The following is a 12,884-nucleotide window of genomic DNA, read 5'->3' as shown; positions in this document are numbered from 1 at the left end:
TGACTTTAAAATATTTATACAAAATACAGTTAGAAACTAATCCAATATATTTAATGGTAACATATATTTGGTGTTGTTTCTCACAGTATTTAGTCTAATTTTCATATTTTAATCATTATCAAAAATTTACATATTCAGATGTTAGCTCGCCGCCATTTCCTACATCGTACTTATCCTTTGAGACAACTTGTTTTTCGAACCAATTAAGTGAATTAAGAATAAGCTTTTCCAAATAGGTGAAAGAGTGACTTATCTTTGCTTACATTCATTTTGATTTTCAACCACTTTTTCGTTTCGCTGTAGGTTGTGAAACACATTTGAGAAATGATAATTGTGCAAATCATCTTAACTGATTCTCTTCAGAGTGGGTTTTTTCATACCATATCCTTTACTTTGTTCCAGCCTGTTTGCTTCGGTTATCATATGGTCTTCGTCAATTCAATATTTTGATATCTCTTTATAATACAGTATTTCAGTACGTTCTTTCACAAACTGCGAGCTTGTGGATTCTTACATAGAGCCTTAATCTTTTCAATTTTAAAGCCAATAAGCATCGTCGGTGTCTGGGATAGTCATATTTCGTTCTCATTATCTCTTAAAATTAAGTGGCTTCACGCCTAGTCTGGGGGTATTTTGATTGAACTACACTCTTTCTGTTTAACTAATTTCTTTTTCTGATATTTTCGTTTGGACATTTTGACCTCGCAACAAACAAAACTCGAGAAAATGACGGAAATTGACAATTCGAAATAAAGGATTCTGTGCTTTCTTCTATTCTATATGAAGAAGAAATTGCAAGAGTTAGAGAAATGACAATTCTGACATTCGTCTTACCTGATTCTCCGCCTGGTGCCCACACTGGTCCCACGGGATGGGTAACAACATTTATCATAGGTGTATGATTTGGATTGTGCGTCTCGGCGTTCTGATTCTTTCTCGACGAATTTCTCACTGAGCCTGGTCGATATCTGGTACTTTCGTGTTCTGAAACGAAAACAAATCGAAAACAAAACTTTTCAATTATTCTACAAAACTTTAAAGCAAATTATTCTACAAATGTTAGATAAGAGAACCCAGGTTAGCCATGAGAGTTAATAACTTCGTCTGGCAACGTAAGTATTGGTCGAAGTCTTACCTGGATCTTATATTTCCGTATCGTACGAAACATTCCTAAAGTTGTTTTATTAAAGCATTCATAACAAACACTAATAGGCATGTCTAATGATACATTATCTAAAAGTCTTTCTTTCAAACTCCTTCGCTTAACATTCATGTGAAACATGAATTGGAACAGCTGTAATATTGTGAGTCTTTGAGCTGTTATCATAGCGTAGTGTCTGTGTTTACTGTGGTAAGTAAAGCCAAGGGTCAATACATTATTATTATTATTATATTATTATTATTATTATTATTATTATTAATATTATTATTAATATTATTATTATTATTATTTTATTATTATTATTATTATTAATAATAATAATCGATTCGAGCGACTGCGGGTCGCTAGATCAATTGTTATGATTAGAAAAATAAACAATAGAAGTAGGAAAAATGATTGACATATAATATAATAAATTTCACAAGGAATGTGAAAATAGAATATAGATGTATACAGTATTTTTGGGTTTGCATAAACAAATAACTAGATTGGGGTTACATCAGCTGTAGGTCTGAGACACGTAATGCTGAGACGTAATGCGACAAGTGATGTATGCAAATTTGGGAAGATTCTAGGCATTCGGTAACTGGACATCAGAGGGAACGGACGACTCAAGAGTTGGTCAAAATGACGCAGGAAGCGTCATTTCAGGCAGCTAAGATGTAAAAATGCATGTAATCTCTAAAAATGCCGGCTGGATCATGAAAATAAATGTTTATAAATAATTCAATGCCAAGGTCGCTGGAAAGATGGTGGGATCCTTCTACCGCTCCAGAAAATATCTCACTACTGATGAAATTCTCTATCTATATAAAAGCCAGGTACGTCCAAGGATGGAATACTGTTGCCATATCTGGGCAGGAGCTGTTAAAAACAGCCTATCCTGCCTTGACAGAGTACAAAATATACTTCGTGGCAGTGGGGGATGCCTTTTTCTCTACCCTGCAACCTCTTTCCCACAGAAGAGACGTTGTGAGCCTATCCTTGTTTTATCGTTATTTCCATGGCAGGTGCTCGTCTGAACTCCAATCTCTGGTCCCCCTTCGCCAATCTTTCACGAAAAACACCCGTCTAGCTGAATCCACTGTGAGAAATGTCCCCCACTCTATATCTGTGCCTAAATCAAAACGCGGATTCCATGAACAAAGCTTATTTCTTAGAACTGCACGCCTGTGGAACTCTGTTCCGTCTGCCTGCTTCCCTCCGGACTACAACTTGGATGTCTTCAAGTCCAATGTTAACAATTCCTAATGAACCGCCCCCTTAAGTAAACACTTTATCAAATCTCCACACTAACATAATGTACTTGCAATAACCCTTATCTCTGAGTGGCTTCCTGGCCTTGATAAGTGGTGATCACTGTGTAAAAAAAAAATTCAAGTATGTGTTGTGTGATATACATTTGGTAAAAAGAACTGTTTGTCTACAACTGTTTTGATACGTCCACGTCAATCGATTCCTGTTAGAACTGCTGCGTAAATGTAAAAATATACACACTAGACAATCAACTAAATGATACGACGTATATAAATACACGCATTTACACGTACATGAATATACAGAAAAAGATAACTCCAACTATTCAACGTGCACGTCGTTATATAACGTATTAATACACATGCCTATATAACACAGATAGATGGAGGGCATTGCTAAGGATGCTGTAATGAAAGTTGTTCTCTCTAACGTGCTTGTAAGTTACTTACGATGAGAGTATTCTGTGTTTTTACAAATCCACAATTCGCTTATATATGTAGTAGTGTTGCCACTTTGTACCGGTGCTCTGCTACTGGTTTCTTCCTCTTCTACTGAATACAAAAGAGGATCGCCACTCTGATAGGTCCCGCACTATCATCAAGGCTTCCGCTGTGCCATCGACGAAAGTTTGCATCCCTCTGCCTGTTTTAGAAGGATTTTACTGGTAGATGCTCTGACTAACTACAAGCACCTGTGCCCTCCACGACATAAATACACCAGATAAAACCGACAAGCAGAAAAATCCCACCCCTACATAGTAGAAATCCCTAGATGCCAGAAAGTCTTCTACTATAATATTTTCTTCCCTGGGACTGCTAGACTTTGGGGTCTCTGCTTCCCCAACTGTACTGACATGCAGAAGTTTTAATGTAATGTAAACATCATCTAGCTGCTCAACTCCCTACATAGAATCCTTACAAATTATGCCCCAGATTGTAGCCCCCCTCCACATCAAAGTGGCAATGTGCTTTGTTTGAGGTGAAAATGCAATGAGAAAACAACTCAGAAATTATTTATTTTATTAGAAAGCAATTTATCGCGGTTGTTGTAAAAAATAAAACAGGAAATCATTGTGCAGTAATTTCCAACTAAAATTTGTACCATACATATCCACAAGGACCCATGGCGCAATGGTTAGAATACTTGTGGAAAACCATTGTAAAATGGATATTCTCCTGAATGTTGAAAGTTCAATTCTCAGTGTGTGCGACCAAAAATACAATGACAATTTTTATGAACTCTATCAAGTCATGGATGACGGAACGTGAGCATGTTACACTCGTGAAATAAATAAAGGTTTCCGTTCGTAATTTCTATCCAGATTCCCGAGTTCGACAAGATATATCTGAAGAAGATCGGAGATTACATCGACCGAAACGTTTTGCAAATGATACTCAAGGTGAGAACAGTAGTCTGAAAAATCCATCATTGAACTTTTCAACCTGAATAAAAAAAAAAAAATATCGGGCCAGTTATAAGGCTTGAATGGATTAATTATGAACCAAATAGCGAATTTTTGCAATAAAAACAACATATTTTAGTTAGATTTTAGTTTTTACTGTGAATTTGAATGGATTCTCAATAAAAGCCAGTTCTGCAAGGATCAGTCAAAAAGCAAGGCTTTCATTTTTTAACTCAAAATCTAAAACATGGAAAAGTTACAAAAATACGCTTTGTCCCATTAAAACGAGCAACATTGTCAGTCCTCGAATTTATGTTTCAACAGAATCACCACCATTCTCAAAGCCATTTTGCCAGGGATGAAAGAAGTCCGGAGAGAGCTTTGTTACTCACATCTTAGTCCCCATTCTGAAATCAACGAACCCATCTCCTCCAGTAGTATAGAAAGTAATAGAAGAAATATTAAGTAAAATTTAGATATAAGTGAGCTACCTCTGAAGATTAAAATTTTCTCACTGCAGACGATACTAAGAATGCAGTTTGAATTACTTAATTACGGTCATGGCTGAAAGAACGAGAACATGCTTCTCCCGCTAATTAAATAAAGATTTTGTTCGGAATTCCGCGCAGATTTATACTTTAGACAGGAAGTTACCACGTCTGATAGAAGATTCCCGAGTTTTGCTGAGCGAGTTCGCACTTCGACAAATACGCCTGAAGAAGGTCGGAGATTGCATCGAACGAAACTTTGTGAAAATAACAGTTGAAGACGATAACAGCAGTCTAAATGATTCATATAAAACAAACTTACTATCTAATGTTAAATGGCAAACTTGCACGCAGATGCCATTGACAACAGCGGGTTATAATCAAGCCTCTCTCAAAAGGGAATATCTTCATGCCTGAAGCCCAAAAAGACAGTTTTGTTTAGGGACGGGCGAAGCTAAGGAGATTGTGTACGTTATTATAGCACTATCGACGGACGAGGGTAAATAGGCTTGACTAAATAACCCACCCTTCTATTTTCCTATTGGTCCTTGACGATAAACAATGATTGACTGTTGGCAGAAGATAGGAAAGGTTATTGTACTGGGTCCGGAGGCGATATTTTAAGCCATATTCTTGTCTTCGAGTTGGAATCTCAGTAGCCTAAGGCTGTGTAAATATTGGCAGCCATGTTCAGTGTCGGCCCGGGGGTAAAGGGGGTGCGACTGTGATGGTGGTGTTGTGGCCTGGCGGAATGGCAGGGGAGACTGCATTTCTTAATTTTCAATCAGATTCTCAACAAGTTTGACAGAGAAAATATTTTCCTGATTGAAAACAATTGGGGTACAAAGCGATCTCTCGTTTCCCAAATCAAATTAGAAATGACAATCACATTTCCTGCTTTATCATCGATTTAACGCAGTTCAAGATTCGCCGATCGATTTACGTAGACTTAAATTGATTGATATTTAGAAGATTGAATGAAATAATAATAATAATAATAATAATAATAATAATAATAATAATAATAATAATAATAATAAACCAGATGATGGATGAATACAGAAAACTAACCGAAAAAGAACATAAAAATACACAATCTAGTGGGAAAGAAAGTACAACTGAATCCAAACAAATCATACAAGCACGAATTGGAAGCAATACTTTAAAATGAAAATCACAAAAATCATATACAAAGGAATTAACCAATCCAAGCAAAGAGACTGAATGTCATACTAGTTAAAAAAATACCTGGCAGATATGAGTTCCATCAGATCAGAGATTGAAGGTCAAGGAGGCAGAGAAGCTGAGCAAAAAAACTTAACTCACCAGAGAGGTCAAAGGTATATAGAAGAAAGAAAAACGCCAATACAACATCACTAATAGTAAGAGCGCTAGGAACAACACCGAACAACATTGAAAATAAAATGGGAGAGATTGGAATCAGAGGGAGGTCTGAGAAAACACAACGGATAAGAGTAATGAAAACAGCTAAAATATTAAGGAAAACCTTGAAAGCTTACACTAACACACAAGCTACAGGCACAAACTGGAAACCTAGCAAATGCTAATGATATAAAGCACAAAGGAGCATCACATGTAATCATGGAAACCTAGCAAATGCTAATGATATAAAGCACAAAGGAGCATCACATGTAATCATGAAAACTGAAACTGTATTATTGTAAGTTAATTAGCCTGCGCCTCTGCGTTCCACCGATTGTTTAGCGTTTGTGTTACCAAAAATTGACTCTACACCAAATAGATGAGGCGGGTCAAAAAGGATGGATTAGATTAAAAAAAAGCACTAGCCAGACCTTCGCTGGTTGGGTGCAAAGAGAACTAGGATTTGGGAAGGCTTATTTTGACCCAAATTCCAGTGAAGACCAATGGTCACCGCCAACGAGAAAATAATGAAAAGCGGCTGTTGCGATAACGCAAATTTGTTTGCAAAATTATCGAAAGAGGTGAAGATTACTGGAAATCTGAGGAGATTTGTTGTCACTTACACTCCAGAGGACATCACAAGTTCTTAATGCTATATCTTTGATGATGGCCTTTGTGACAACTCCTAGTGAGTAAATAATAATAATAATAATAATAATAATAATAATAACAGCAGCTGCAACACCAACAACAACAACAGCAATAATAATAATAATAATAATAATAATAATAATAATAATAATAAATATGATAAAAAATAATAATAATAACAGCAGCAGCAACAATAATAATAATACTCATAATAATAATAAATATAATAATAAAAATAATAATAATAATAATAATAATAATAATAATAATAATAATAATAATAATAATAATAATAAAGTTAAGAAAACATTTGAATTGAAACTAACACACAGGAGCAACAAGCGCGGAAAACTGCTACAAAGGCAAAACATGGAGTGATACATGGAAGTATCATATCTATAAGTTCTCTAACCCCATCCCTATCCCACCATTACCATATCACTGCCTCTCCCACCCTAATAAAAGAGTAAGACCAAATAACAATATAGAGTCCAGGAGGAAGGAAAGGCTGAGGAATTGACTCGACCTCCGCTGGATAATTGCGACGAGAACTGGGATCTTGGGTAGGCTTATTGTCACTCATATTCCAGTGAACACAAATAGCCAATACCAACGACAAATCAATTGCAAGCAGCTTTTGCGATAATGCAAATTTATTTGCAATGTTATCGAAAGAGGTGGTGATTACTGGAAACTTGGAAAGGCTTGTTGTCACTCAGCTTCCACGGAAGACAACAGGCTGTTTTCAAGGAGAGATATTTGATGACTTGCGTGAAAGTTAGCCAATCAGCTTTCTAGTTTCCAGCGGGCCCTTCCTAATAAGTCACTGAGCAGGCACATACACTTATATGACAAAGGTCAAGTTGATCTCTGGTTGACCCATTCCTTTGTGCATGCTATTTTAGCAGGAAACGTAGATATCTAGTGTCCTGACCAATTTTAACTCTAGGTTTAATGTTTTTATATGCTAGTTTATATATATATAAATATATATATATATATATATATATATATATATATATATTATATATATAAAATAAAAATTACAATAAGTTTACCAAGGTAATAAAAATGGTTAACTTAAAATATATTATAAATATTAAAGAGTTAATATTTACAAGTAAAATAAACTCAGCCAGATGTAAAAGCTCAATAAAACCGAAAAGGAAATAGAGCTTATAATATGAACAAATGATTAATAAAACATGTTAAAATAAGTCTTGAAAAAGAGTTAAAAACATATTTAATTTTAAAAAAGGAAACACAAGATAAGTGGATAGTCCTTAATCCGCGGAGTTTCGAAGAAATACTCTCCTTCTCATCAGAGGGCAGGAATTCGCAAAATGCAGGATCGGATTTTGCATATAAAAGTATTTAATGAAACTGCAAGTAAGTCACAGATCTTAGTGGTTAAAAAAAGGGTGAGGTAAGGGGAACAGGAGGCAAAAAAAAAATGATAAAAAGATTTCACATGAATGGACAGTCCGGTGAAGGGTAAAAATCCAAAAATGGTAAAATCCAAAACGGTCGAATTTAAAATTTCAATCCAATAGGTAAATTCCATATGATCCAAAATAGTCCAAAAGGCAGAGTTCCTTGGAGAAAAGCGCAAATGGAATGAATTCCAAATCATTAAAAGAAAAGTACTGGAGAGAATATTAAAAAACACGTCTGTCAAGGCTGGATGAATCCAAAAAATTAAGGTTTAAAAAAAAAAAAAAAAACTCTGAAAAGCGGTGAAGATTTAAATTTGAAAAGCAAGGTCAAACTGACCCAGACAAGAAGCGCGAAAATTAGCGTTAATAATTAGGTCAGCTTAGATATGCACGTGAAAGTCACAGAATTAAATTAAGAAAACTGATCAGAACAAATAAATGGCTAACTTTATGAAATGGGGCGTCTGTTATATATATATATATATATATATATATATATATATATATATATATATATAAAGAATGAAAGTAAATAAATAAAAAAATAGAAAATTATATATATACACACATACTCACACACATATGTATATATATATATATATATATACATATACATACAGGCAGACACGCAAATGCACACATACATGTATATACATACACACACGCATATAAATATATATACATATATGTATACATATACAATAACACACACACACACATATATATACGCAAATACACACGCATGCATAAATATATACACATATGTATATGTTTTTGGATATGTGTTTTTAAATATTCTCTCCAGTACTTTTCTTTTAATGATTTGGAATTCATTCCATTTGTGCTTTTTTCCAAGGAACTCGGCATTTTGAACAAGTTTTATTAATCATTTCTTCAGTCAGTCAGCGGTAAAGTATCGATATACAGTACGGTGGAGAGGTACATCTCCAGACTTACTGCATTTCGTTTTTATCTTAACTGATAAAACTGCGTGGTCGGAAGATTCCGGATGAGACAGAACGGAACTTGAACATAGCTCAGGGGAAGTTGTGAGAAAAAGGTCTAGAAGGCTAGCATACTGACCGGAAGTATCGGGCACTCAGGTGTGTTCGTAGGCAATCTGGGTGAGGTCATAAGCAAATTGAAAATCATGACAGAACCTCCCCTCATCATCTGTCCTGTTAGAGTGGGTCAGCCATTCCGACTTGTCGACATTGAAGTCACCCCAACTGTGGATGTTAGCTGAAGGGTGAGCAGACAGGATGTTGTCAATTTTTTCAGATATGCTCTTTAGGATAGTAACTTCGCTGTTTTGAGGGCGATAGAAAGCGAATAAAAATGCAGTGATGTAAGCAAGTGCTACTCGGAAGCACATATAAGGTAAATTAGGGTCTTCTCTGGAGATATCCCTACCACACGGAAAGCTATCTTAAAGGTAGGCGCATACGCCATGTCCATGGTGATCTTGGGGTCAGATTTATATTTAGAGTATCCTTTAATTATGAATTCAGCAAGGGAAGCGGTCGGCCTTATGCAAGTTTCACTTAGAAAGAATATGCCTGGTTTCGTCTCCAGTAATTGGGGTTCAACCTCTGGAAGGTTTGAACATAGACCCCTGATGTTGGAGAAGGCAACATGGAAGTAGGAGGTCTACGTTGGAGAATGGGGTTCCAGGTTTACACGTGATATTTTATATTTGCGAAAAAAAAAACGCTGAATAACAAGAAATAATCCGTAGGTATGACTCCTTAGATTTCCAAACTCGATATTATGACCACAAAAGTACATTCAATAATAAAAAAAAAACGAATGAAAACAGCTCTAGCAAACAAATACTGAGAACTCAAGGAAAGCGGACGTTCGCCGGTAGTCGAATGGAAAATAGTAAGAAAAGTAAAAACATATAGAGACCGATCCATATATATAATGCCTTCATGTAAAATTTGCTATCCTATAGTTTAAAAAAAAACAACATCTATTAAAATGTAGGGGAACAATAGCGAAAAACTGTGTTCACAGGATAAAATTTACTGTAGGATAGAGATACAAAATAATTTTAAAACTAAAAATGGCAATAGAACACAAAAAATAAATAAACATACATATACATGAACTATCGCACACACACGCCCCCCCCCATATATATATATATATATATATATATATATATATATATATATATATATATATATATAAACAAGCATAAAACACATTTAACCTAGATTTAACATAGGTAAGGACACCAGATATCTACGCTCCCCAATAAAATAGTACACACAAAGGAACGGGTAAACCGGAGTTCAACTTGACATTCGTCCTGTAAGTGCCTGCTCAGTGGCTTATTAGGAAGGGTACGGTGGAAACTAGAAAGCTGATTGGCTAACTAAAAACTGAATAGAAGGTGCGTATAAAAAAACGCGAGACAACCACAAAATTCTCGCATAAGCCTGATGAATCCTAGCCTGGATGAAACGCAGAGTATTCTGTGTAGCTTAATTGCCATATATATTTTATTACTTACTATAAATATATATATATAATTTCTGTGCGTGTTTTCATGATTCTTCTAGCAGAACAATACTATATATATATATATATATATATATATATATATATATATACACAAACACACATACACACACACATATATATATACATATATATATATATATATATATATATATATATATATAATCAATATGGGCCCAAATAATTTTAGGTTTGTACAATAAATATATTGAAATTTTTTGGATAAGTATAAAAATTAGTGCCTCCACTCTATGAAACGGTATATTATATTACACGCACACACACACACACACACACATATATATATATATATATACATACACATATATATATATATATATATATATTATTACTATAATAATTTAAATACCTACAGAAACTTGTGTTTTATCCTGCCAGGAAACATCAATGCGGCGTGTCACGATTACAGCCGGTCGGGAGATTCGAACCTGGGCAAGGAACAAACTACAGGGCAAACGTTAATCGCAAGACTTACAGTTGAAATTGAAACATTTATTATTAAATGTCAAGACGTCTGTCAAGAGTTATCTAATGATTACAACTTTATAATATGCGAGCTTAAGTGACCGACTTTCATTTCAACTTGAAAGTGCTCAACAATAAGAACCAAGTTATTACAGGAGTTGGCATGATCTAATTATACTAATTTAAATACTACATAAATTTATAGTAATTTAAATACCGACAGATACTAGTTGTTTATCCATATATACAGTATCAAATGCTTTCACTGGTGAAAGAGCTTAAAATTGGAAAAGTGAGACCGCATATGATGATGCGGGAAGTCAGCGGAAAAGATTATTAAAAAGTCATATCCAAAACTAAAATCAGGTACAGATGGTCGGTTGTTTAAACCACACGGGAATGCGGAATGTTGCCTACGAATAAAGGACACAATAGGCAACACTCAAACCAGTAAAGCTGGACTGGGCAGCACAAAGAGTCGGCATTCTGAAAAATAGGTTCAAAAGCTCTTTTCCTTTTGGACCTATTTTGCAGAATGCCTACTGTTTGTGCTGCCCAGTGATGGAAGAGGTCAGAATGTTTTAGGAAGAGCAAAGAACAAACAATATGCATATGCATGTGCAAATTGGAATGACATCGAGCCAATTAAATTATCGTGAAATAATTAATTGCAATGGAACAGTTGCCAATATCATTTCTTCTTCACTCTGCATATAATCTCCTACCAAATGTAGTATCTGTATGCCCAAAATCTTTTCAGATCTGCACATGGCGACCTAGCAAGGTGTTGGAAATAATTATGAAAACACAATGTGAGGCTGCAAACCAGAAAACTGTTACAGTCAAGGAACCCATAATTTCGTTTCACTGAATGCACTGTAATGAAGGAAAAACTTCTCTTTTGAAGCTGCTGAGTGGAGCGAATGGCTAAAAGATTTATGTGGATCTCAAAACATCTCAACAATTTCCAGTCGACGCAATCAAAACAGTAAAGCAGCCGGAGAGTGTACATGATCCGATTCAAAGAAAAATGGCCTCCTCATAGAATTCACAATCCCCTGAGAAGAAAACCAGGAGAAGCCACATGAACGGAAGAAAAACTGATATGTGACATTGTGTGTCAACTGCATGGAAAAAGGTTGAATATGTCACGTGATTCTTATTAAGGTTGGTTGTCGTGGATTTCTAAGAGACTCAGTCATTTCGCTTATTACAAAAATAGGAATCATGGGTTGCAATATGAAAATTGCCTCTGATCGTTTTAATAACACAGTTCAATATGCGTCAATCTGGATTTGGTCGAAAGTGAAGATTTCAGCAGAAACAAACATATGTCTTTTTTATTTTTAATTTTTCGATACCCTGCTCGGTGGTAAAAGCTGCTCCGTAGAATCAGGAGTGGCAGTACCACCTTGAGCTAAGTTATCACTCTGGGTGGCGGCTGACGATGTCAAGGTATCGCACATGCTTTCACATGTTGTGTAAGTGCCCCCGACAAACCCGATAAGCGGCTAAATCCTACCCATTAATAGTAGAGATCTCTAGGTGTAAGAAAGTCTTTTACTCCAATACTTTCTTCCCCAAAACTGCTCGACTTTGGAACTCCCTACCGGGATTCTTTTTTCCCAACTGTACTGACATACAGAAGTTCAATTTTAAAGTAAACAGACATCTTGCTCAACTCCATTCATAATATCCTTGCAACGTCTCCAACAGTAGCCCCACTTCAAAGTCGCATTGTGCCTTGTTTTGGGTGAAAATTATTTATATACATATATATATATATGTATGTGTGTGTGTGTGTTTGTGTGTGTGTGTGTGTGTTTGTGTGTGTGTGTGTGTGTATGTGTTTGTGTGTGTGAGGATAAATGTGTGTATTCACAATGTTACAAAATGCATTTTAATTTGTGTGTTACAATAAAAAGCAATCCGATTCTCTGAAAGGGATAAACCGCATATATTTTTGGGCTATTCGCATGACTTAAATATTCAATTTTATCAATAAAATTTCCCATGAACGGAAACTGGGAGAGCGGTAAAAACATGACACTCGCAATTAAAACGCATTCACAAAACTGCTGCGTTTAAGA

The 12,884-nt window shown here is 35.3% G+C and overlaps 1 protein-coding gene across 1 annotated transcript in view; it reads right to left on the bottom strand.

Annotated features, from left to right (window-relative positions):
* Positions 1 to 12,884, bottom strand: part of LOC145259584 (protein amalgam-like) — a 987,333-nt gene that overhangs the window by 6,314 nt on the left and 968,135 nt on the right. Inside the window, exon 8 of the mRNA XM_080117238.1 lies at positions 835 to 984. Coding sequence (XP_079973364.1) covers positions 835 to 984 — 150 coding nt within the window. The remainder of the gene's footprint in view (positions 1 to 834; positions 985 to 12,884) is intronic.

Source organism: Euprymna scolopes, chromosome 35, assembly GCF_053919585.1.
Source record: "Euprymna scolopes isolate OS-2025 chromosome 35, ASM5391958v1, whole genome shotgun sequence".
Taxonomy (NCBI): Eukaryota; Metazoa; Mollusca; class Cephalopoda; order Sepiida; family Sepiolidae; genus Euprymna; species Euprymna scolopes.
Note: the sequence above shows the minus strand (reverse complement) of the source record. Positions and strands in the feature narration are given on the sequence as shown.